Here is a 27,873-nt window from a genome sequence, read left to right as displayed (position 1 = left end):
AGGAATAGTCTACCTTTCATATCTTTGGAAAGGAGAACAGTTTGACCAAACAAGAGATAAAGAATATTATGAAATGCAAAATGGATGATTTTGATTACCTTAAATTAAGAAGTTTTGTACAAAAAGAAGCATTGCATCCAAAATTAGAAGGGAGGCAGAAAGCTGGGAAACAATTTTTATAGCCAGTACTTCTGATAAAGGCCTCATTTCCAAAATATATCAGGAACTAAACCAAACTTATAAGAATCCAAGTCATTCCCCAATTGAGAAATGGTCAAAGGACATGAACAGGCAGCTTTCTGATGAAGAAATCAAAATTATCTATTGCTATATGGAAAAATGCTCTAAATCACTATTGATTAGAGAGATGCAAATTAAAACAATTCTGAGGTACCACTTGACACCTATCAGATTGGCTAATATGACAAAAAAGGGAAATAATAAATGTTGGAGAAGCTATGGAAAAATTGGAACACTAACGCATTGTTGGTGGAGCTGTGAACTGATGCAACCATTCTGGAGAGCAATTTGGAATTATGCCCAAAGGGCTATAAAGCTGTGCATGCCCTTTGACCTAGCAGTACCACTATTGGGTCTTTTCCCCAAAGATATCATAAAAAAGGGAAAAGGACCCACATGTACAAAATTATTTATAGCTGCTCTTTTTGTGGTGGCAAGGAATTGGAAATTGAGGAGATATCCATCAACTGGGGAATGGCTGAACAAGTTGTGGTATATGAATGTAATGGAATTCTATTGTGCTATAAGAAATGATGAGCAGGCAGATTTCAGAGAAACCTGGAAGGACTTGCATGAACTGATGATGAGTGAGATGAGTAGAACCAGGAGAACATTGTATACAGTATCATCAACATTATGTGTTGATCAACTGTGATAGACCTGATTCTTCTCAGCAATGCAATGGTCCAAGATAGTTCCAAAGGATTCATGATGTAAAATGCTCTCCAAATCCAGAAAAAAGAAGAACTGTGGAATATGGATGCAGATTGAATCATACTAGTTCTTTTGTTTTGGGTGCTGTTATTTTTCTTTTTTGAGGTTTTTCCTTTTTGCTCTGATTCTTTGCTTATAACATGACTAATGCAGAAAAAGATAAGGAAACTGAGGCTGAGAGGTTCAATGACTTTCCCAGAGTCACCACAGCTGGTTGGTGTCAGAAATGGAATTTGCACCCTGGTCTTCTTGATCCCAAGTCCAGCACTGCCTCTAATATAGCATGTGGAAGTCATTTAGTATAGGCTTTGCCCAAAAGCATGGCTCCCCTCAGCACATCTCCAGATGCAAATGAATAGCAACCCTTCCCATCCCCTTTATCCCCCCAAAATAAAAAACTCACCACTGAGCAAATCAGACCATTCCTTTTTGAGGCTTGACACTAATTGTTAAAATGTTCTTCCTTACACTGAGCAGATGTCTCCCTCCTGGTGACTTACACCTGACAGCACTCACCATAATTCACATTCATTTCAAGCTTTAAGGTTTCCTCACAGCCACCCTGTCCGGTGACTCTTAGCACAATCCCAATTTCACTTATTTCTACACTTCCAACATCTATGATTTTTGTCACCAAGGGTACCCACCACACCAAGACAGATCACAATCTCACCTCAGCTTAGTAGATGGTCTTGGAGAGTTTCTTGGCCCAAATGATTCATCCCCTGATTGCCAGTCACATAATGATTCCCTACAAATTCAAACAGGCCAGTCCTCAGAGAACAGACATCCTGTTCATCACTGGGCCTTGAGGGACAGAGTAATACAGTAGAAATGGCTGTCTCCTACTTTTGAACTGTGTGGCCTTGGACAAATCACTTAACCTCAGTTTCCTCACTTGTAAAATTAGGTCATTGAGGGCAGCTAGATGGCACAGTGGATAGAGCACCGGCCCTGGAGTCAGGAGTACCTGAGTTCAAATTCAGCCTCAGACACTTAACACTTACTAGCTGTGTGACCCTGGGCAAGTCACTTAACCCCAATTGCCTCACTAAAAAAAAAAAGTAAAATGAGGTCATTGGATTAGATAACTAGTATAAATCCCTTCCTGTTCTAAACCTAAATACATAAGTTGCCAGAACTTACCTAAATCCCTTCTGTGGACGTTGGACATGCACCCACAACATAATTCATAATATCTCCCATTTACAAAGCACTTTTACAAATGCAATTTCACTAGATCCTCCTAGCAGAGGAGCTGAAATTCTATGTAACCTTTTAATTCTCAGTGACAGATCCTTTGAAGTCTCTTCCAGGGCTGAGATTCGAGAATTTAGGAAACAGAAAATTAGGAAAAGCTTACATTCTACTGAGAGAAAACCTATAAATAAATACAAGATATCAACAAAATAATAAATACAAAGGAACCTCAGGATAGAAGGGCACTAACAACTGGTGGGATGAAGGTGATTAGGAAAGACCATGGAGAGGATGACACTTGAGCTGGGTCTTGAAGGAATATAGGAATTCTAAGAGGCAAAAATGAGGAAGGAGTGCAGACCAGGCATTCCAGGTGATACCTGTGCAGACTCATGAAGGTCGGAGACAAGCGACATATACAGGGAAGAGCTCCTCAATCTTATTTCCTCTTCCCCAGCATCTTCTCTCTTATCTTCCTTGCCACAAGATAGTTTCATTTTTCTCTCTCCTTTGCCCCCCCCTTTAAAACTGCCTCCTCCCTCCTCTACTTCTTTATTTATGCTGCTCCTGAAACACATAGTTTCCATCTAACTGCCTCCTTAACACTTCTGGCTAAAATCCTTGCCTCTCTGGAGTTAGAGAGAGGGAGGAGACCAAGGAAGGAAGAAGAAAGAGGAACAAGGAGAGGAGGCGGGGAAAGAAGCTTCCTGCACATATTCTGAGGGCTTGGAAAGATTTTTTTAAATGTACAAAAAGATCACCCTTCTCTAGACCAGCCACTGGGGTTGTTTGTACTCTCCAGTGGGCCTGTGGGAGGGAAAAAGCACCAAAGAAAAAGACACACAGCCTCTCCCTTCCATTTTCCTTGAGGGCTTCTCTTGCTAGTGTGGAGAAGATAGTGTGATTCCTTTTATTAGGTTTTAAAGGGGGCCCATAGGTCAATGGAAATGTTATAAGGACTCTGGGTTCCATGGTGACAATAAAAAAAGAGTCCTTGAATGAGACTCAAGGTATTTCACCAAGCTGTGATTTCAGTGAAATGAATCCTCCTAGGGGCAGCTAGGTGACACAGTGGATAAATCACTGGCCTTGGATTCAGGAGGACTTGAGTTCAAATGCAGCCTCAGATACTTGACACTTACTAGCTGTGTGACCCTGGGCAAGTCACTTAACTCTCATTGCCCAGCAAAAAAAAAAATAAGAAGAAGAAGAATCTTCTTTCCACTAACATAGGCCTTTTTAGGAAGAGGGCATCCAAAGGTTTTCTTATCAATGATGGGATCACCCTTTAGCCGATTTGTGGATGAACCCCCTCCAAACTTAGTCAAGCTGGTCCTCAAATGACATCTATTTACCCATCCCTAAATCCATACTTAATGCCTGCCCCATTTGGCAGGACTACCCAAAGCTTATGTTCCTCTGGCATGGCCTCAGAATCCTTAAGTCACCTCCATATCACATAAAGCACTGGAGTTGGGTTGTTGTGGGGATCAGATGAGATAATGATTATAAAGCATTTGGCACAGTGCCTGGCACATAGTAAGCATCATATAAGTGTAAGTTGTTGTTGTTGTTAATTATATCAGAACTCAAAGGGTCCTAGAGAACATATGTATAGATGAGAAGAACTGAAGTCCACAAGTAAAGTGACTTACCTTGAGTCACATAGCTATGAAGTAATAGAGATAGGACTAGAACTCAGGCTTCCTAATGAGCCCAGGGCTCATTTCAATTAGCCCCCCCGCTTCTAAAGCATCCATGACTAATATTTACTTATCTAGGGAATTGAAGAAATGCAAGTCCCTTCATCAGGAAGGGGGTTCCTCAGCCCCTCCTTGATGGAGAAAAGAACATAATTTGATGATATTTGATGGCACAGTAGATAGAGCACTGGGCCTGGAGTCAAGAAGACCCAAGTTCAAATTCAGTCTCAGATACACTAGCTTTGTGACCTTGGGCAAGTCATTTAATCTGTTTTTCTTGGTTTCCTCAACTTTAAAATGGGAATAATAACAATGTGTATCCTGAAGGATTGTTGTGAGGATCAAATGAAATAACATTTGTAAAGTGCTTAGCACAGTACCAGGCATATCTTGCTGCTGTTTAATCCTTTTAGTCATTTCTAACTCTTGGTGACCCAATTTAGGGTTTTCTTGGCAAAGATACTGGAGCCATTTGCCATTTCCTTCTCCAATTCATTTTCCAGATGAGTAAACTGAGGCAAACAGGGTGAAATGACTTGTAAGCAGATAGTAAGCACTATATAAAAGCTAATTCCCTCCCTCCCCTTCCCTAGAAGGTGAGTTCATGTCAAGAAACTGTCTGGAATTTTACCCTTCACAAAGAGGTTATTACATCCAGCCTCTTCTGTTATTGCTGAATGTTACAAAGAGGGTCAGCTCATGGTTTCCCTCATGATGAGCAAAAAATGGGAACCAGCCATTTGGCCATGCTGAGGGTACCCAGCCCCAGGCTCTCAGACCATGATAACTATCTCAGGACCCTTGGCATATAGTCCACTGAAGAAGTAAACTCTCTTATCCCTAGGACAGAATTAGCCAAATCAGTGCTGAGTGCTGGGCTCCATCATACTGATGTAGGCACACAGCCCGGGGCCCTGAGCAAGAGCATCTCCAATTAGCTCAAGGAATCCATTGGACCTGTGCCTTTTTCTGGATTTCCTTCTTCTCTTTTCCTGTGTTCTACTGAAAGGAAACGGTTATTCCCACTTGGAAAGCATTCAGTGTTAACTGTGGTGGTGGTGGTGGTGGCTGTGATGACGACAACGATGATGAGAGGAGGAAGAGACAGATACTAGAATTCCCATACAAATCTCCACTGGTCAAGTGTCTTAGGTATAATGAATAGGTATGGGTTGAAGATCAAAAGAAAGAACCCCAGCCTTAATTGGTCCAACATTTATTTGTTTGGATTCATTAGAATATCAACCCAGAGGAGTTCTCTGAGGGTAATGCCAGTTAAATGTGGAATCACTGAGACCCTAGTCTAAACCCTGGGAATGTTCACATTCCTAGGCATATGAAAAAATTTTAATGGGACACTGAGGAGATAGAAATTTGATTTGGTAATAAGGGGATAAAAAAGGGAGAGTGGACCCATATGGAATGCCAGTGTCAAGCCCTGTAAAGATGGTATACGCAGCATGAAAGTACCAGGTGCCCTGGAGGAGGGTGGGCACCAGAGGAACAAAGAGCCCAAGCATAGAGATGGGAGGACTCTAAAGATAACACCTACTTCACAGTGCTCTTAGGCTCTCAGCTGATTTACTGGATAGCCCAATAACTTTTTTTTACCAGAATTCAAATATGTGAGTGGCCACCTTTTCTTTTCTTAATATCCCAGTCCAATTAGCAGACTAGAGAGTTATTTGAGCTCCTCTAACTGCCAAAGAATGACAACTCCCCCCAACCCAACCCCCTGGGCTAAGAAGACTATCTAGAATTCTAGACTTAAACCAGAAGAGCCTATCTCTTCCAAAACTCTTGGGTCCTTTCCCTTCTCTCCTCTTTCTTCCCCAGCATGAAATTTCTCTTGGAGTTCCATTAACCCCACCTCAATAAAAACTCCCCATTACATTACTGTACCCACTATTCACTTGATAATCTCCATAACTCTAGCCTTCACATATATTCTCATTCTCTCTCTCTCTCTCTCTCTCTCTCTCTCTCTCTCTCTCTCTCTCTCTCTCTCTCTCTCTCTCTCTCCAATCAATCATTAAGCATTTATTAAGCACCTGTTATATACTAGGCACTGTATTAGGCACTAGGGCAAGAGTGAAACAGTCCCTACCCCCAAGAAGCTTACATTCTAACAGAAGAGACAAAATGCACATAAATATACGTAAAGCAGATGCAAGACAACTTTGAAGATGAAGCTGGTGGCAGTAGAGAGTGGAGGACAAGAAAAGACTTCATTCATAAAGTGCTACTTGATCTAAGGAAATTAGTGCTCCAAGAGACCAGGGTGAAGGAAAAGAACATCCCTGCATGCCCCAGAATGTTCTACCTCCTTGACTCTACCTACAGACATCCTCGGCTTCCTTTAAGTCCCCACTAAAATCCTACTTTCCACAGGAAGCTTGCCCCGGCCTCTCTTTCTTCCAGTGCCTTCTCCTATCTATAATTTGCTTTCTAGATATTTGGTTGGTTTGTTTTGGTTTTTGGGGTTTTTTTTTAAGTGAGGCAGTTGGGGTTAAGTGACTTGCCCAGGGTCACATAGCTAGTAAGTGTTAAGTGTCTGAGGCCAGATTTGAACTCAGGTCCTCCTGACTCCAGGGCCGGTGCTCTATCCACTGCGCCATCTAGCTGCCCCTCTAGATTATTTGTTTACACGCTGCCTCCCCCGTTAGACTGTCAGCTCCTTGAAGGTAGTGATTGCCTCTTGCTTCTTTTTGTATCCCCAGCTCTTAGCACACAGCTTGGCACTTAGCAGGTGCTTAATGAATGTTTATTGATAAATTAATTGATAGGAATGGAGTAATGTATAATAAGGCTGAAATGGCAGGATGGGACCCAGATTGTAAAGGACTTTGAAAGGCAAACACATGAATTTAGATTTGATCTTGGAGGTAATAGAGTCACTGAAGTTTATTGAGTAGGGGAGTAACATGATCAGACCTACTATAGACATTAGAAAAATCACTAAGGTGGCTTGTGGAGGATGGATTGGAGTGGGAAGAGATTTGAAGCCAGGAGACCAGTGGAAAAGCTATTTGTGATAGTATGAGCAAGAGGAGATAAAGACCTAGGTCTGCAAGTTGGCCATGTGAATGGAAAGGAAGTGAGATATGTGACATATGTTGTGGAAACAGAAATGACAAGTTTGGCAACGGATTGAATATTGGGTTGTGAGTGAGAAGTCAAGGATGGCACCAAGGTTTGAACCTATGGGACTGGAAGAATGGTAGGGCCCTCAACAGGAAAAGTAAAGTTCAGAAGAGGGATGGGATGGTGGTGGGGGAAGGGTTAGGGCAGCTAATGAAGTTTGTATTGGACATGTTGAGTTGAAGGTGCCTACAGGAAGCCCAGTTTGAAATGTCCAAAAGCAGTTAATGAATCAGGACTGGAATTTGGGAGAGAGGTCGGAACTGGATATACAGAGATGGTAATCATCTCATAGAGATAATTGAAGCCGAGGGAGCTGATGAGATCACCAAGAGAAAAGAGGGCCCAGGGTGGAGACTCAGGGAATATCCGCTCTTGGTGGACATAATACATATAAATAATCAGCAAAAGAAATTGAAAAAAGATCAGTCTGACGAGAAGGAGAACCAAGAGAAAGAAAGGAGCAGCATGAAAACCCAGAGATTACATAGGAGGAGAAAATGCTAAATGGTGTCAAATGCTGATGAAAGGTCAAGACAAAGGAGAACTGAGAAAAGGCCAGCAAATTTGGCAATTAAGCAGTCACTGGCAAATTTGAGAGAGCAGAGGTAGACAGAATTCCTTGGAGATCATGGGATCATAGATTTAGGCCTGAAAGGGACCTCAAAGAGTACTGAGCCCAGTCCCTGCATTCTACAGATGAGGAAAGTTAGGCACAGAGAGGTTGTGACTTTTCTAGGGTCATACAACTAATTAATGTCTAAGGAGAAAATTGAACTCAGGTCTACCTGTTCCAAGTTCAGTGCCCTATCCAATATGCCTACTCCAATCCTTTCATCTTACATACTAGGAAACTGAGCCTTGGGAAGATTAAAATAAGCTCATATCACCACTTCCTAGTCAATGTTCAGTGGCTATGCCCTCTATGTTCACCTGCCCTGGGTATCCATTTTGTTCATAAACCAAGAATACCTAACCTGAAAGAATCAATATCAGCCTATCCTTGCTTCCTCCATATTCTTCCCTTTCCTCCTCACCCATGCCTATACCATAGCTCTCATCTTTTGACCCTGCAAAAGGGTTAATACCAATGGATGGACTGAGTTCTCTTAATCTATTAGTCCTAGTACAATGGTGGGGGTGGGGAGGATAGAGGGAAGGGAAGAAAAGAAAGAGAATGAGAGAAGGAGGAAGAAGAAAAAGAATATTCATAGCAGAAAACAAAAACCAGGGTTCAAGGCATAACCCACTGTGGTACAGTGAAGCTCAGGAGCCCTAGGGTTATAGCTATGGACAATCATGTGCACTATTGGCCTTTTGAAACCACTAGTAAAGCAACTAGTTCTGGGGCAGAACATGGGCACAAAATAAAATGCCTAGCAGAGATAATTGGTTTCATGCTCCCAACAACTGCCTTTGGTGATTCAAGGTAGCTCACACTGCCTTTATTTTACTGTTTTAATCTTTTTCCAATTAAGGGAGTTAGCAGTGCGGGTACCACAGCTTGAGGTACAACTTGGATAGGGTCGTGATTGAGTTTCTGTCCCATGTCGAATTCTATGTTAGGTGCAATGAGCACAGCCCCTGCCTCGGGGAGAGAAGAGAAATTAAGTCAAAAGAGAACAAAGCTAAAGCAAAATCTCCCTTTTCTTGTTATCCTTATTATAACTACTATCCAGGCTTTAGCACTGGAAGGGACTCCTTCATTTCAGAGATGAGGAAACTGAGGCAGAAAGGGGTCAAGTTACATCAGCAAGGTCTCATAGCTACTAGGCAGGAGAGCCAGACCTCCATCCCTTCCTCACAGTAGAGACCTATGGCTATGATGTCAGGCATGATCGACCTGTTTTACTGAACTGGGTGGGCTGGTTCGTTTTTTACGTTTTGTCACTAGAGATAACTCGTATAGAGGAGAAAGGAGGGATATATTCAGAAATGAATGTGATGTGAAACAAAATATATCATTTAAATGTTTTGAGTAGCTGAGCCAGGATTTAGACCTTACCATTATTACATTACATTAGAATGTCTTACCATTCTCAAACAATGGTTTGTACTGTGCCTTTTTCTTATAATATAAGCTGGGTGTTTGACTGCTAAAAAAGACATAGTATCAAAGAGCTGGGTAGGGTGGGGTGGGGATAGTCAAGGAAGGCTCCTTGGAAGAGGTGATATTGGACTCAAGGATTGGCTTCACCAGTGCCTGGAAAGAGAGACAAAGACACAGTGGAAATACAGACTAAGAGAAAGAAAAGAGAGAAACCTGGCTGTGCACAAGGCTCCCCCTGGTGGCGACACACGGGAGTTCTCACCTTCCACAAGAGAAACTAATGGGGAGGAATGTCTGTTGATTGATTCTCCTTTTTCTTGTCTTTTATTACAGTTCACTGGCTGTTCACCACATGTGGAGCTAGCGGGCCCCATGGACCTACGCAAACCCAGTGCAACAATGCCTACAGGAATTCCAACCTGAGCGTGATAGTGGGCAGTGAGGGTGCCCTGAAGGGTGTGCAGATCTGGAGGGTACCAGCCACCGACACATACAGGTGTGTGTGTGTGTGTGTGTGTGTGTGTGTGTGTGTGTGTGTGTGTGTGTGTGTGTGTGTGTGTGTGTTTCGAAGCACAAAAGAAAGATTGATCACAGCAGTTCTAGCTGGAATGGAGGGAAAGGGGGAAGGGCAGACCGAGGGCACAGCCTGCCTTTTCTGGTTGGAATTTGAGTCCTGGGCACCTCTTTTGCAGGGAAGGACATTCAGAGTCTTCTAAAGCACCTACCTGTATGCAGAGCATGATTCGAGGCACAGCAGGAAATTAACCTCATGGTGCCAACAGTCCAAGAGAGGGATAGTACAAAACCACTGATAACGATAGTATTTCATTTCTATGACCCTTTACGTTTTATAGAGGACTTTACTCAGAACCTGGGTTATCTCAGTATCATTATACCCATTTTTCAGATAAGTACCAAAAGTTCAAAGGGGATGTCATGGTTACAGGACTAACTTGTGATAAAGACACTCCATCGAGCCATTCTCTCCACTCCAAAGCCAGTATTCGCTTAGATCCTTAATGAATTGAGACTGATTCCACTATACTCCACTGTTTCTCTTACAACATATGTGTGTGCCTAATATATGTACACATACATTTATACAGATATATGTCGGTGGGGGCAGCTAGGTGGCACAGGGGATAAAGCACCAGCCCTGGATTCAAGAGGACCTGAGGTCAAATCTGGCCTCAGACACTTGACTTTTACTAGTTGTGTGACCCTAGGCAACCCTCATTGCCTCACCCCCCCGCAAAAAAATTTTTTATATGTGGGACATCCAGATGGAACACTCCCTGTGTGGAAATTCCCTCCACTGATACAGCTGGGTGATTCTTCTGTAAATTATAATCTATCCAGGGTCACACAGCCAGTATGTATCACAGGCAGGACCTGAATAATAGCTAACATTTATATAGTGCTTACTCTGTGCCAGGCACTGTGCTAAGTATTTTGCAATTATTATCTCATCTGCCCTCAGAGGCAGGTGCTATGCTTACCCCCACTTTATAGATTAAGGAAACTGAGGCCAACAGCAGTTAAGTGACTTGCCCAGCTAAGTGAGCTTACCACAGCTAGTAAGTGTCTGAGGCTAGATTTGAACTCAAGTCTTCCTGACTCCCTGCCCGGAGTTCTATACACTGTACCACTTCACTGCCTTTCTTGTCTTCAAGGCTGACCTTTCCATTATGCCATATTGGCTCTCAACAAAAAATTTCATAATATAATAATGATAATGGTAGGTTGTTGTTGCTTTTCCCATTTGAAGAAGATGCTACTAACCCCCACATCTGTAATTCATTCATTCACCATGTAATGTTAAGCACCTGCTCTCTGCAGAGCACTGGGCGAGGTACCTGGGAATGACACAAAGATCATAAAACATGGTTGGACACGCCCTGCTCTCATGGAATATACAGTGGAGTAAGGCAATATGGCATACACATAGGTATATGACTGTACAGTAACTATAGGACTTTCTGAAAGGTAGCGTGCAAAGAGAGGAGGCTCTTATTTAAGCTCCTAAGTCAGGATGCCTGCCTCGTGGGCTCTGAGGAGAGAAAGAGCACTTTTGACTGGGCCCAAGGGGTGATGGAGATCAGGGGAGGCTTCACGGAAGAAGTAACATTTGAGTTAGTCTTTGAATGACAAGTAGAGAAGGTTAAAAGACAGACATGGAGGAAAAGGGGAGAGCTATTCCAGGTGCAGGAAATGATAGGAAGGGAAGCATTAGATCAGAGGCCTCCAGCTAGGGGGTGCTCCAGGGGCCAACAAGTCCAACCGTGCTTCTTTCACAGATGAAGAAGCAAAGGAAGTTTAAATGACTTCCCCATCAACACACAGGTAGCAAATGTCAAAGGAGGCTTTTGTTTTGTTTTTGTTTTTGTGGGGCAATGAGGGTTAAGTGACTTGCCCAGGGTCACACAGCTAGTAAGTATCAAGTGTCTGAGGCCGGATTTGAACTCAGGTCCTCCTGAATCCAGGGCCGGTGCTCTATCCACTGCGCCACCTAGCTGCCCCCAAAGGAGGCTTTTGAATATAGGCCCCCCTGACTCTGGAGCAGGGCTCTTTCCAGTAGATCTCTGCCTAATAACCCAGTTCTGCTGGAGGAGTTGTTGTTGTTCTTTTTGTTGTTGTTGTTATTGTTGTGGAGGAGGAGGAAGAGGAGAAGTTGTTTTCAGTCATGTCTGACCCCTCATGACCCCACTTGAGATTTTCTAGTCAAAGACACTGGAGTAGTTTGCCATTTCCTTCTCCAGCTCATTTTACAGATGAATAAACTGAGGCAAATGGGTTTATGTGACTTGCCCAGGGTCACTCACCTAGTAGTGTCTCAGGCCAGATTTAAACTCGGGTCTTCGTAACTCAAGGCTCAGCATTCTATCTACTGTACCACCTACCTGCAATAACTTAACTGCAGTTGCCCTATATAAAAGGAAGTGCTATGAATTAAGTCTGGAAAGGGAGGGTAGCAATAGGTTATGGAGGACCTTAAATATTAGACTGAAGAGCGTAGACTTCATCTGATGGACCATAAGGAATAATGTGGCAGTTTGGTTTTGAGCAGAGGAGTGACACAGTCAGGTTTGAGTATAATGAAAGAAGAACAATCTTCCAGCAAAATAAAAAAGGGATTACTTCTATGAAGACTGGAAATGGGGAACAATGATTACGGGATAAGGAAACTGTAATAGTCAGGGTGAGTGGGAGATAAATGGAAGGCGTATTGCAGAGGAAGATTCACCAAGAGCTGGCAACTCATTGCACCTGAGAACTGAAGAGTCAAAGATTATGCAGAGGTTTCAAGTATGGGCCGCTGGGTGGACAGTGGTACCAGCCACAGTGACAGGAGTCAGTATCTCCTTTTGGCTTTGGCCAAGCCAGAGGTTCCCGGCTCTTCTCCACCTTCTGTCTAACTGTGGTCAATTCTTTCTCTTCTACAAGCCTCAGTTTTTCCCATCTGTAAAATGAAAAAGTTCAACTAGATGCCCCTGGGATCCCATCCAGCTATAAATCTACCATCTAATGAGGTTGACAACTTAGAACCCTAGATTTGATGAAAAGCTTGTCTTTTTTTTATTTTGTTGGTTTTTTTGCAGGGCAATGAGGGTTAAGTGACTTGCCCAGGGTCACACAGCTAGTAAGTGTCAAGTGTCTGAGGCTGGATTTGAACTCAGGTCCTTCTGAATCCAGGGCTGGTGCTTTATCCACTGTGCCACCTAGCTGCCCCCAAAGGTTGTCCTTTTTGCCCTTTATAAGAGAACCTTCTGTGGAAATATAAGGACAAAAGCCAGCAAGACTAAAGGTGTGGACTCTAAGCTGTCTTTCCAGTTGAATAAATGAGCTTTCCATAGAGCTTCCAAAATCTTTTCTTTGGTGCCCCTTATGGACAGTGGTATAAGGGCAGCTAGGTAGCAAAGTGGATAGAGTGCTAGGCCTGGAGTCACAAAGACTTACATTCAAGTTGTTCTGCCCAGGGTGCCAACATCTGCCTTCCACTGACCCACCCCCACTCCCACCACCCCCAGCTTTCTGCTACTCTCCTTTTTCTGCCTCCAACTCTGATTCAATTACAGGAGTATATGAGAACACACAACAACCCTGGGGAGTCATCAATTTTACCCTGCTCACTTCTGATCCTCTTCCTCTAGATTTAAGTGCATACTGTGTACAAAAGCATTGTGCTAAGTTCTGGAGATACAAATTTAAAAGAAAAGACCTCATTCTAAAAGGGGGAGACAGAGTCTTTAGAATGTGGACATCTTGAAAGGAGGACAAGTCCTGCTTTATTATTTTAGCTAAAAGTCAGCTGGGAAAGACCAATGGGCCTTAGGGTACAGTTGCAAAACAGATAGTACTACCCCTCCATTAATTCCATTTTCAGTGATAAAACCATTTCTATTTCTGCTGTTGATCCATCGGGAGGTGCCAAGAACTCTGCAGTTGGGAGCATTCTTTGCTGGCTCTTTTTTAGCTGTGGCTGCTGAGGTTGGGAGCTCCTGTATCTCCTGCATCAGATGTGGTTGCCTGGTCATTGCCCTTTGGACAATGGCTAAAGGAGTTAGAACCAGGGGCAGTCCGGTAGTGGGGCACTGTTCTTGCTGGAACTGTTGGTATCTCTATCCAGGGATGTCTTAATAGGTCTTCCAGGGGAGGTGGTGGTGAACATGCCTACAACCTGCTACCTCCTGCTTCTCCTTCAAGTTGCCCCGGTGCCTCAGGTACACTGAAGTGTGTAGCAAGGTACCTACTTCAGGTAGTCTGCGGGGGCTTGTTTGCCCCAGCAGTGGCGGTTGGTCCTCATTTGGTGGTAGTGGTGGTGCAGATGGCAGAGCCCTTCTCTAAAGAGCTTGCTGTCCTGGATGATGGGTGCAGGGGCCAGGCTGCTGGAATAAATGGGTCGTGGTTCAGGGGATGTTTACGGCACTATCTTGGGCTCTCCACGACATACAAAGATGATTAAGCCACAGTCCTTACCTGAAAAAAAAATCTTTACAATTATCAGAGGAGAAATGGAAAGAGTACTGGGACTGGAATCAGAGCCAGGCTTCAGATCCCACTTCTGATATTTACCACGCAGATAACCTTAGACAAAAACACAACTTCCAGGAGCCACAGTTTCCTTATCTGTAAAATAAGGGGCTTGGAATGGGCAGCCTCTGAGGTCTCCTCTAGTTCTACATCTATGATCCTAAAGTATTTGACCTCCCTGGGTCTCAGTTTCCTTATCTGTAAAATGAGGGGGTTGGGCTGGATTTTAAATCTATGGTTCTGTTTGTTCCTTACAACAACCTACCCCCTCCGGAGCACAGGGCGAAATAATTCTATTCCCCTCCCCTCCACAGCTAAATCCTCTGGGAAGGAAAAGATGGGGGAGGTCATTTTGTTTGTTTTCTTTTTTCTCTGCTAAATGTTTTCATAGCCGAGCAGCCCCCACTCTTGGGACCAAGGGATAAGTGCATTTATGGGGCTGCTCTTGCTGGAGTGAGTGCTTTTAGGAAGGCATTCTGTATGGAAGCGCCATAATGAAGTTTGGTTGCAATTAAGTTAGCAACCCAAATGACACCAGGGAGTCTCTTGGGAATTGTGTTCCAAAGACTTTATTTGCATTGGCCTTGCCCTTGGCTACCAAGGAACTCTCTTGTGCTTGCCATCCCAACCCTGCCTCCTTCCCGGATAAGAAAGCACAAACCTTGTGGGACAATGGGATGAGATCAGGAGGAAGAAGGGGAAGGGGTAAGACCGAATAGCTCTCTCAGAACACATGTACTGTGTGTGCACTGGGAATCTTCTCTAAGAAGTCCTTCTGTGAGCCTGGAGAACGCTGGGAGAGGAAAACAGATCCTTATAGTAATATTGACAAGCCGCCTTTTGTCCATTATCTTTTTTTTTTTTTGGTGGGGCAGTGAGGGATAGATAAGTGACTTGCCCAGGGTCACACAACTAGTAAGTGTCAAGTGTCTGAGGTCAGATTTGAACTCAGGTCCTCCTGACTTTAGGGCCGGTACTCTATCCACTCTGCCACCTAGCTGCCCTCCATTATCTCTTTTTTTTTTTTTTTTTTTTTTTTTTTTTTTTTTTTTAGTGAGGCAATTGGGGGGTTAAGTGACTTGCCCAGGGTCACACAGCTAGTAAGTGTTAAGTGTCTGAGGTCGAATTTGAACTGAGGTACTCCTGACTCCAGGGCCGGTGCTCTATCCACTGCGCCATCTAGCTGCCCCCCCCCCATTATCTCTTAAAAGAGAATTCAGTTTGGTTCAATGAAGTAAGCAGTTATTAAAAACTTGCTATGTGATGAGTTGAATAAAGTGAAATCAGAAAGATCTGAGTTCAAATTCTACATCAGATACTTACTACCTTTTTTTTTACCTCAGTTCCTCACCTGTAAAATGAGGAAGTTGAACTTGTTCTTCAAAAGATAGGATTTATATAGCACTTTCAGTTTTGCAAACCCTATTTCTGTTATTTCATTTGAGTCTCACAATAACCCTGGGAGTTAGAGGCTATCTTATCTCCATTTTACAGATGAGTAAATGAGGCAGAAAGAGGTTAAGTGACTTGCCCACAATCATGCAACTGGCAAGGGTCTAAGGCTAGATTTGAACTCAGATCTTCCTGACTCCAAATCCAGGGTTCTAGCCACTGTACCACCTAGCTACTCAAGTCCCTTCTAGCTCTAAATCTATGATCCTATGTGTCCAGTGCCAGAGATACCAAGACAAAAAAGATGATTGGAGAAAATATCAGAAGAGATGGCTATCTCCAAGCTGTAAGGGGGTCAGGAGCCCTGTATTTTGTCAATGAAACAAAAAGATTTCTTCAACTCCTGCTAGGTGCCAGGCTTTGTGCTAGCCACTGGGGGCACAAAGCCAAAAATGAAATAATTTGTACTCTCAAGGAACTTATATGAGCGCTCCACCACCCTCAAAACACTTTAGATATCTATCAATCAGTTAATAAGCTTTATCAAGCACCTGCTATTAAATTATCCTCCAGCCTGTTTTCCCATTAAAGCATACTGAGGGAGGGGAGGCAATGATACACCCTCCAGAGCCACAAGGGAGAGAAAACTGTTCATCCCATTCTCCTGTTGGGGCAGAAATGGGGAGAAACCAAGTAGATCACCATCCCCCAAAGACGCAGAGGTCTCCCCTCGGTGGTTAACTCATCCTCTAATCTGTAGGGAGATGGATTTAATGGATTAACCCAAGTAACTGGTACCATCCAGCCCATACCAGCTGGGCATCTAGACATCCTCACTACTGTAGTGATTCACAGAGTAGAAAGCCATTTCCCGGTGGGGATCACGTCCAAATGTGAACCTTTCTTTCATTCTGGAGTTCTTTCATTGGGCTCTCCAATTGGAAGTTATTTCCCGCAGGTCCCTTATTCCTGTTCCATCTTGACCACAAATAGAGCATTCAGGAAGCAGTGGGAGAACAGGGATTCTGTTTCCCCAGGAGCGTCCTTGAAAGGGGAATAGAGAGACAACTGGGGATTCAAACAAAGGTCCCTTCTTCACAGCCCTTCACCTGCTGTCCCTAGTTCGTCTCTCTGCCACTCCTGTCCAACTCTTTGTGGCCCCATTTGGGGTTTTCTTGGCAAAGCTACTGGAGTACTTTGCCATTTCCTTCCTTCGGTGCAGTTCACAGATTAAAAACTGAAGTAAGCAAGGATAAATGACTTTCCCAGGGTCACATAGCTGGTAGGTGTCTGGGGCCAAATTTGAACTCAGGTCTTCCTGACTCCAGACCCAGCACTCTGTCCACTGCACCACCTAGCTGTCCTTCTACAGAAATAGTCAAGACCAAGTCTATCCCTTCTTCCACATATAGCCCTTCTCTTTTCCTGATTAAATGTTCCCAATTCCAACAGTAATGTTGGTTAACAAGTCCCCTTTCCTCAGTTCTCTCTTAAAAAGAGAATTCAGTTCAGTTCTCTTGTGCATCACCTCAAAGCCCTTACCATCCTCGTTGCTCACCTTTGGACATCCCCGGGCTTCTCCATAACCCGTCTGAAATGTGTCCGTAATTCTCTGTCTGAGAGAGGTCCGTCCTGGGGAGGGTGCAGAGGGACTATGGTCTTCTTATTCCCATGCCCCCTGCTTCTCTTAATGTAGCCCCAGACAGCATTAGCTTTCTTGGCTATTGCATCAGGCTCTTGGCTCATGTTGAGGTTGTGCTCCACAAAAAACTCCCAGATCTTTCTCAGCCAAACTGCCCTCAAGCTATGCTTACCCTGCCTTGAACCTGGGAAATTGATTTTTTAAAATCAAGTACATGAGGCCTTTCCTGATCCCTACCACTGCTCATACTTTTCCCCCACCCCTAAATTACCTTGTATTTACTTTGTGTCTATATAGATATATAGATTTTAAATAGGTATAAATATATTTAAAGCCTAAATATACAAATATTTATTAAATAGTATAATATACATATTATACATAATATATTACATATGATAATCTAGAAATATATTCTAATATGCATATTTCTATATAATTATTAAATAGATAATATATTAAAATATGAAACATAAAAAGAATGTTTAAATCTACTTATATGAATATACAGTTATCCCTTCCACATGGTGGGGGTAAAGGGTGCAGCTTCCCTGCAATCTGGAATATCCGTGTAAAATCTTTTGACCTGTGGCAGTTAGGTGGTGCAGTGGATAAAGCACCAGCCCTGGATTCAGGAGGACCTGAGTTCAAATTTGGCCTCAGACACTTGACACTAGCTGTGTGACTGGGCAAGTCACTTAACCCTCATTTCCCCGCCCCCCCCCAAAAAAAAATCTTTTGGCCTTCAAGTCTGAATTAGTACGGTATTAAAAGACAAAATAAAATGATATTATATAATACTATTTATGCATTTCTGAGTTTCTAAACTTTTTCTGTGTCATCTGCTGGCCTTTGTCATCTGCAGCTTCCATGAGACTCCCCCAAAATTGCCATTTAATTTCTTATGGCAACCTGTGATATAGTGAAAGCACAATGGGCAAAGTTGCAATGTAGAAGGGATAATTGTAGACTGTTCCTCCTAATGGAATGTAAGCTCTTGAGGACCAGGATTTATGTTTTTGTCTTTACATTCTATTCCAGCACAGTGCCCGGCCCATAGTGACAAATGTTTCCTGATTAACTAATCCCTATGACATTTCACATTATTTGTTTTGGCGCAGGATTCTAGCCTGTCAAGATCTTTTTTATCCTAATGCCATCATCATCCTACATGTTAGCTCTCCCTCCCCATCCCTGTCCTCTGCAGACTTGATAAGCCTGTCCAAGTCATTGATAAAATGTTAAATAGCACAGGACATATTGCAGATCCCTGGGGCCCTTTGGTGGAGACCTTCCAAGTTCACACTGAACTGTTAATGACTACAAATGAATGGATGAATGAAAAAAAAAAATACATCAATTAAGCACTTACTATGGGTAAAACTGTGCTAGGTGCTAGAGTTACAAAGAAAAAGAAGGTAGTCCCTTTCAACTCTTATTCTATCACCTTCCTTTCTGAGTTGACATCTTATAAGTTCCTAGAGGATAAGGACTGTTCATCGTTGTCTTTGCTTCTTCTCTACCCCACCCCATCCCCCACTTCTCAGGGCCTAGCAGAGAGCTTTCTTTATTTCTTTTTTTTTTTTTGGAGGGGCAATGAGGGTTAAGTGACTTGCCCAGGGTCACAGAGCTAGTAACTGTCAAGTATCTGAGGTTGGATTTGAATATCTGAGGTTGGATTTGAACTCAGATTTTCCTGAATCCAGGGCGGGTGCTTTATCCACTGCACCACTTAGCTGCCCTCTAGCATAGAGCTTTACACTTAGTAGACACTTAATTCATACTTACTGATGGAGCATACCATCAAAGGCTTCTCTTTGGGTCTGCCAATTAAAAATCCCTCTACCTGTACTGTCTCATATTCCATATGTTTCCATCTTATACAGAAGAATAACAAGAGAGACCTTGTCCAATGAGGCAGCTAGATGACACAGTAGATAGAGTGCCAGGTCTGGACCCAGAAGGACCTGAGTTCAAATCCAGTCTCAGATACCTCCTAGCTGTGTGATCCTGGAAAAGTTACTTAACCTCAGTCTGTCTCCATTTTCTTTACTGTAAAATGGGAGGGTTGTTGTATGGACCTAATGTAAAGTGCTTAGTACAATACCTGACACATAATAGATGATTAATAAATGCTTATTTCCTTTCTTCCCAATGATGGAGAAGGAAATTCAAAGATGATAAGAACTTGTTCAAGGTTACCCAGCTAAAGAGTGCTGAAATCACACTTTGAACCCAAAATTACTAAAGCTAATTCCAATGCCCTTTCTACTTATCCATGCATGACACTCATGCACAGTCCCAGCCATCAAGGATTTCCAAGTGCTTTAAAGAACTTTAAGGCTGTAAGGGGATCAATCAATCAATACACATTTATTAAGCATCTGCTGCATGTCAAGTCCTACAAGGGAAAAAAAGAAACAATTCCCTCCCTCCTCCCACGGTACCACCAACCTCCTCCCAAGAGCTTCAGTGGGGATGAAGGCAGTCCCATCATCCCCCCTGCAGGGATATCAGAAGCTTTGGCATTCATCAAGCACTCTTTGAATTCCTATTCATCTTTTACTTTTTTAAAAATAAGCAAAAAGAACAAGACACCAACTGAATCAGGGGATAATAGCCTATAGTCAATAATACAAAACTAAAGCCTACTACCCACCCATCCTGTGGTAAAGACGTAGACGCATCCAAACAAGAACAACAAAAAACACAGCAGTGGCTTTTCAGGCGAAATATCTTATAATCTCTAGCAAATTGGAATCCCTACATGACATTCCCCACATGAATGACAGGCGGATTAATTCTTTGTTGTTGGTCAATAAATTGTTTATAAGTGATTGGGAAGAAGCATCAGGCATGCGGTTTATAGTGATTACTCAGATGCGGCTCTTGGGTAGCTCTATTTATCAAATTCAAAGCTTCTGAAACAAAGGACCCAAGTATGCCTCCTCTGTTCTCCCATCTTCTCCTATGGCTAAGGAGCGAGTAAACTTGAACTTCCTCTCCTACACCCAGCCTTCCCCTTTGTGTGTCCTTTGTACCTTCTTAGAGATTTCACATCTGTTCGTGTCCCCTCCCAACGGCCCACCCCACCAGAAAGGCGAATGACATGTCCAAGGTCACACAACTAAAGAAGTGAGGCTTCTAAAATCAGGCCTCCCTGCTGTCTCCAGATCCAGCACTCTGACTAGGCACATCACAGCCTCCTCATTTGTAAAAATGAGAAGCCTGAACTGGACCATAAAGTTAGAAGGGACTGTGGGGTCAGAGGATCAATTAATCAATTGATCATTAAGGTTTTGTTAAGTATGAGTCAGTCCCTGTGCTAGACACTGGAAACAGAAAAAGCAAAATTAGTGCATTATTACATCATGTGGAAGCATCCTGATATAATAAGAAGGCTACATTTGGAGCTAGAAGATCTGGGTTCAAGTTTTGACTCTACTCTTCACTTGGGCCCTTGGGACCCTGGGAAATTCCCTCCACTTCTCTGGGAAAGTTGAAATTTGTAAAATAGGAGGGGTGGGCTGGATGGTCTTTAAAGCTCCTCCCATCTCCCAAGCTAGACTTCTCTCTACCTATCTGCCATTCATGAGACTGCCCTTGTTGTTATGCAAGATTTTCATGTTAGGAATATTTGACTCCAATATGAGCAAACCAGCATTGGTCTCTAATCCTCCTATTGTTAGTATCCCTACACTATGCTCAGAGAAATAACTAGGGCAGTGCAACTGGGACTTTGCACCAGAGTGCATGAGGAGAGGGGACAACTTCAGCCCTGTGGGGTTCCTCTAAATCCCCTTATCAAACAAGTTTTCAGGGAAGGAAGTATTCAGAGGCCTCCCAACATGTTCTGATCTGATTAAGAGAGCACTTCAGGGCACTAGATCCTCTGAGGGAAAGGGTTGTACTTCTCTGCACCATCCACTCAAGCATTAGGCATCCCCCACCTCAACTGAATTTGTCCTAAGCAAAAATGAAAAAAGTCGCAGCTATGGCTGAAAGCATTGTGCTATCTTAATAGCTGAACTCCTAGCCAAAGACCTAGTCAACAAAGCACTTAGAACTGAGAGTTAAGCCAGAGCTTGGCAGCCAGAGGTGAGGGAAAATAGAGACTCAGAGAGGGAAAATATTTAGGCATGAGCGACTTGTAAAATATAACCATTTTTGGCTCAATTTAAATCTATGAGAGAGTTTAGAATGATTCTTAATGCATGCAAATCTATGCAAATATTATTCAAAGGTGGGGGGGGGAAGGAATGCTGTTTCCAAGTCATCACATAGACAAGTGCAGGCCCAACAGGCCTGTGACTTTATCTACATGACAGGAGCACTTACAAGCAAACTGTATCTTTGGGGCTGAAATGAATTTTTCACGCAGATCTACATGGCACCAAAAATATGGAGCAGCTGCATGGGAGGTCTCAATGGATGCGGAGCACAGCTGGCCACCATCTCCTGTATTATCATTGCATTTGATCCATATTGCACTTGGAAACCATAATCAAGGCACCCTTCCCAGTGTTCTCCTCTTCAGGCTAAGTGATCTAGGCTCCTTTAACCTTTCATTATCTAGCCTTTTCCCCAACCTCTTCATTGTATCGGGGATTTTCTGAAATTTCTCCAAATTTTCCTCATCTCTAAAAACTAGGCTCAGTATTCTGTGAAGAACGCTGATCTCTATTGGGAGGGGAAATGACTTTCAGTCTGTACATGCTTCTATCCAAGGTCCACATCCCAGGGCCATATTTAAAAGTGAGCAGCCCCCAAACTGACCTCTCCAAAATTACCTTGCCCCACTCCCCTCCACAGACCCTCTGTTCAATCTTCCTTCTACCCCTTGGTTCACACCCTCCACATGGAAGGCCCTTCCTGCTCCTTTCCTTTTGTCTGCCTTCTCATCTCTTATGAAGCCTCTCCCAACTGTCCTGGGATCCCAGGATAGGATCATAACTGCCTTGCAAACCTTAACAATGTATATAAATCAGTTATTTTTCTAGACTTATATGGAAAAGGGACTTTAGAGATTATTTAGGGTTTTTTTTTCCTTTTAAAGACTGGGTCTCCCCATCTCCCTATCTTACCCAGGCTAGCAATGTAGGGTCTACACACACAAGCTTTGATGAGCTCCATTTCTAGCCTTGGTCAGTTCACTACCTCTTTAGGCAACCTGGTGGCCTCTGCTCCTGAAGGTCCACTGTACTGATGCTGAGCTTGGGGCAGATTCCACATTGACACAGCCCACTGAAGCCCAGAACTCCTGAGCTCAAGAGATCTGCCAGCCTCAGCCTCCCTAGCAGCTGGGATTACAGGGATGCACCACCATGCCCAAGCAAGGTCATGTGGTTCAGCCCATTGTTTTCACAGCCAAAGAAGCTGGGGTCTATAGAAATTAGTGAGGGGGTAATATACTAGAAAGACTACCAGTTCTCCAGGCAGAAAACTTGGGTTCAAATCCTGCTTCTGATGTTTACTGTGTGTATGATGTACAAATCTTTTAACCTCTCTGGATCTAAATGTCCTTGCCCATATAATGAAGGAGGTTGGACTAGATGACCTCTGGGATCCCATCTAGCTCCACGGCTATGATCCTATCATCCAATAATCCCATATCCCAAGATCATGCAATGAGTAAGAAGCAAAGCAAATCTCAAGTTCTCTGACTCCCATTCCAGTGACCTCCTCTGAACTCTTATCTTTCCTATCTATACCATTCATCTGGTACTTAAGGTTTGTACTACTTATTTTATGTGTACAGCTCAGCTAGGTAAGTAAGCTCCTTGAGGGGAGGGACCCTTTTTATAGCTCTTTGTACTCCCTAGCACAGGAGCTAGTAGATAATCATAAGTGTTTGGTCATGGTGGTTATTGTTTAAAAGTGATGATAGACCCAGGATGAGGTCCACTATGGTTTTCCAGATCTCTTTCTGTTATATTAAGAAGGAACCATCCATCTAACATTTGTCATTGGGAAAATATTTTAAGTCCTTGCCTGAGAATAAAGTCAAGTCAACAAAAATTTATTAAATGTGCCAGGCACTGTGCTTAGTACTGGAGATAAAAAGAAATGCCAAGGGCAGCTAGGTGGCGCAATGGATCAAATCTGGCCTCAGACACTTGATACTTACTAGCTGTGTGATCTTGGGCAGGTCACTTAACCCTCATTGCCCCCACCAAAAAAAATTTTAAATGTAAAAGCAGTCTCTGCCCTCAAGGAGCTCCCAATCTAATAGGCAGAGAATATGCAAATGACTAGATACATACCAGATGTATACAGGATAAATTGGGGATAACTTCAGAGCAAAGGTACTGGCATTAAGGAGGACCAGGAAAGGCTTCTTGTAGGAGGTAGCATTTTAGCTGAGACCCAAAGGAATGGGATGCTGGGAGGCAGGGATGAGGAAGGATTGCTTCCCAGGCCTGGGGGATGGCCAGCAAAAATTCAAGGAGTCAGGAGAATTATTTTGCATGAACATCAGCAAAAAAGTCAGCGTTCATTGGTCACAGAGCACATGGAAGAGAGTAAAATGTAAGAAGACTGAAAGGGGGAAGGGGTCAGCTTATAAAGGGCCTAACAGAAGATTTTCTATTTGTTCCTGGAGGTTTTAGGAAGCTGCTGGTGTACATTAACTTGGGGAGTGACACGGTCAGACTTAATGCTTTGAAAGGTCCGACTTGCCCATTTGAGCCTGATGTCTCTGATGAGTTTGCAATATTAAACATTGCTTAATCATAAGTATATAAGATCATTAACTCTAGAATCAAAGTATCTGGCTTCAAATTTACTACCTAAGTAACCTCGAGCAATTCACTCAATCTCCATTGACCTCAGTTTGCTCATCTGTAGAATGAAAGAATTGGCCAAGATGGTCCCTGACATCCCCCATGAGAGCCCAAGTATGTGTGTGGAGATCACTGCGCAGGCGCACATATGCAAAACTGTCTCCTGCTACTTCTTCCCAGATGCTCTTCAAAAAGTGCTTTGGATCCCAATACACTGGGGTTTGAAAATATAATGCAATCATTTCTTGCTGACAGCTAGTCTATCGAGGGAAATTTGTAGCATAGATACTAACAGTTCTAATGTCTGGCCACTCTTCTTATATAGTGCAGGAATTAAGTTCTATTTTTTATTCTTGCTTAACTTCATCTTTATGACCGGGGAGGCACCAGAAGTAATGTCATTCTCCCACCAGACCGTTTCTATTAGAATTCCTCCTTGTTGTTGTTTTCCACATACACATTTCTAAAAGGAAAGGCTTCTGGGACAATTGATTTAAAAAGTCTTTGCTCATAAACATGGCTGTAAATCTCATTCTCCCATTTGCAGTTCCTTGCTATCTGACTAAATGATGTAGCTTCAAAACACTTTACAAACATCAATTACTCAATCCATTCAGCACGTGGCACCCTCACATTTTCGGGAAGGGGAAGAAGGCCCAGAGTGGGACATCACGGAGGCAAGGCTATAAATCAGTGATCTGGGAAGGCCACAATCTATTTCTCTCCTTCTGTCTCTGTCTCTGTCTCTCTCTCTTCCTCTCTCTGTCTCTCTCTCTCTGTCTCTCTCTCTCTCTCTGCCTCTCTGCCTCTCTTCTACCCTGTCTTCTGTCACCATTTTAGTGTTTGGGCAAGCAACATGGTACAGAGCAAAGAACAATGGAAAGGGAGTCAGAAGGCAAAAGTCTACTTTGTGCATTTGCTAATTGTTCTCCCTTCCCAGGAAGCTGCTGTCTTTAACCATTACTTAGACATGCAGACACTGTCCAAACACATACTGACCACTTACTAGCTTTATGATCTTAAGTAATTCACTTAATTTCTCTGAGCCTCAGATTCTTCATCTGTAAAATAGGGATAATAATGCCCACTGCACAATTTTATGGTGAGAATCCCATCGAATGAGAATGATGCATATGAATTTACCATTTGCAGTAAAGTATAATACATATGTCAGGAATTATCACTAAAATGACTTTCTTTCTTTTTGTAGCATCTCGGGCTATGGAGCAGCTGGAGGTAAAGGAGGGAAGAACACTATGATGAGGTCCCATGGTGTATCTGTTCTTGGAGTCTTTGATCTAGAGAAGGATGAGTTCTTATACATCTTGGTAGGACAGCAAGGAGAAGATGCCTGTCCCAGTGTAAGTGCTTGTGGTTATGTTTTAATATCTGTTAAGGTTCTCAAGTTGTGTTCAATTCTTTGTAGAATGGACAACTGACACAATTCTCCTGTAGGAAGCCTACTGTTCATTTTAATTTAGAGTGACCATCCTTCATTAATGTGCATGAGAAAATAGTGGGTTTGAAATGACATAATATGTTCGAATTTCACACAGCATGGATCCAGACTCAGTCAATACTTTCATGAACCTACAATCAAGACACAGCCTAAACTAACCAATTATTCTATTTCATAACAGAAATGAAAGTAAGGGCCCAGATCATCTATTTTCTAATTGTTTTTCCCTGGCAAGAAATTATTGCCTTTATCCATAATATAGATCCAGACACTTTCCATATATTAACTTATGACTATTTAAGGCTTGTTTTGTGCTTTTGTTTTAAGTTTTATTACACATCCCCATCCCTGACAAGTCATATCCTCATGCCCTAGAGAAATTTCATCACTTGGGGTTCCTGATCCCACTGGAATGTTACTGCTTGAGGAAGCAAGCAACAGTGAATCTAGGAAGCCAAAACTAGACAAAAAATACAAGGATGAAAACAAGACAGTGAAAAATGATTAGACTGAAGTCACATAAACACTGAAGTGTCTCAGTTCTATGTTCCTTGTGTACACATGACTTTTAAGAAAATCACTACCAAGCTCATAATGATTAGAGCTCATTAAAAATGAAGAGCGGGGCAGCTAGATGGCGCAGTGGATAGAGCACTGGCCCTGGAGTCAGGAGGACCTGAGTTCAAATTCAGCCTCAGACACTTAACACTTACTAGCTGTGTGACCCTGGGCAAGTCACTTAACCCCAACTGCCTCACTTAAAAAAAAAAATGAAGAGGAATAAGGAGGTCAAAGACAGAGAGATTCCATATGTCCCACACTTTTGGAGATAGCCAAGAGCTGGAAACAAATGAGGACTGGCTAAATAAACTGGTCTATGAATTAATGAAACATTATTGTGCAGCAAGAAATGACACTTAGGAAGAATTCAGAGAAATATGAGAAGACTTGTATGAACTGATATAGAGAGACATAAACATAACCAAAGGAACACTAAATGCAATTATTATAATAATGTAAATCAAAAGATTACAAAGGGAAAACAATTTCTGAGTAACTAAAAAAGCCAGTGATGGTCCCAGAGAAATGCATCTCCCTCTTCTTCACTGAAAGTGGTGGATTACTAGGGCAAAATGATGGTGGTGGTGTGGAACATGGTCACAGCATTGGTTTTTTATGCTTAACTTGTTTTCCTTGTTCCAAGGAACAGTTCAGTTTCAGTCAGGGGATGAGATGGAGAAGATATCTCCAAAAATGACTGTGACATAAAAATAAAACTTCTATCAGGAAAACTTGTTTAAAAAAAAACACAAACAGGGGAGACACAATTGCTAGATATCTACCATGATGAGAACACAGAAATCTGTGGCAGGCCTCCTGGGATCCAGTTGGGCCACATCCAACACACCTTCATGGAAAACCCTTCCTTGAAAGCAATAATGCCTCACAGACAGCCTCTTTCTGAGGTGGGAAGGAATCAGCATTGCATACAAGACATTCATTGTGCTTCTGATGGACAGGATCCTGAAGGTCAAGTGTCCAGGAGCCTGGAGGCAAGATATCTTGGAGAGGGCAGGGTAGTGGGGGAGGTCTGAATGCCCTAAATGGCAGAGATAATCATGGGGTTAAGCCAGAGGAAACAGGAGAAAGGTTAATATGAACAACCTTTAGAATGAGAAATGCCCCAACTCTAACTTTTATTTAGCCACTATAATCAGGACATTCCAGCTTGATATAATATATGAAGTCATTAAATTACAGACTGCTGTAATCTTAGCGAGAATTTATCGAGTGCTAATGCAATTCTTTCATCTGAGCAGAGAGATTGCATTGACTTCTAGAAGGAACTTTTACTTGATTGGATTGTAATCAGTTATGTCTTTCACATGACTACTTTTTTAAAAATTCAATTGTAATCTACTTGTTCCTCTGGGTCACCGCACTTTATCATGTTATTAATCAACCTACTTGCTCTCAAACTTTGGATTCAATTTAGAAACATGCTGTATTCCAGAGAAGGTAATTCTCTATGGCAGTCCTGGGCTCCCACCTGTACTCGATTAGCCAAATGAGGTGATGGCGTATGGACAGAAGCATTGGCCTCCCATGTATCTCCTTTTGCCCAGATGGGTAAAGAGCCATACAAGAGTGTGGTGGAGAGGAGAGATCCTTTGATCTGGATTCAGCAACCTGGGTTTAAATCCTAGACTTGCTACGTACTCTGAGTGACCTTGAACAAGTCTGCTCCGTTTCCTCATCAGAAAAAACAAGAGGGTTGGATTAGATGACCTCTAAATTCCCTTCCAGTTCTCCATCTATGCCCCTGTGGTCCTAAGGTCCAACCTCCAGATACTTCGTCAATTTCCACTTCTTCATGGGCAGAAAAATAATATGCATATTGGTAAGATTCTCCCGCCATTAAAACAGACATCTATTTGATGGGAATTGAATAGAAGCAGTGTGGCATAGTAGAGAGGATTGGCCTTGGAACCAGAAAGATCTGGGTTCAAGATAGGCCT

At 42.8% G+C, this 27,873-nt stretch overlaps 1 protein-coding gene across 1 annotated transcript in view; it reads left to right on the top strand.

Moving 5' to 3' along the window:
* Nucleotides 1–27,873, top strand: part of ALK (ALK receptor tyrosine kinase) — a 1,073,674-nt gene that overhangs the window by 971,534 nt on the left and 74,267 nt on the right. The window contains exons 12-13 of the mRNA XM_043982018.1: nt 9,382–9,544; nt 25,106–25,256. Of these exons, the coding sequence (XP_043837953.1) occupies nt 9,382–9,544; nt 25,106–25,256 (314 nt within the window). The remainder of the gene's footprint in view (nt 1–9,381; nt 9,545–25,105; nt 25,257–27,873) is intronic.

The sequence above is a fragment of the Dromiciops gliroides genome, chromosome 2, assembly GCF_019393635.1.
Source record: "Dromiciops gliroides isolate mDroGli1 chromosome 2, mDroGli1.pri, whole genome shotgun sequence".
Classification (NCBI taxonomy): domain Eukaryota; kingdom Metazoa; phylum Chordata; class Mammalia; order Microbiotheria; family Microbiotheriidae; genus Dromiciops; species Dromiciops gliroides.
The sequence above is the reverse complement of the archived record's forward strand: the minus strand, read 5'-3'. Positions and strand labels throughout refer to the sequence as shown.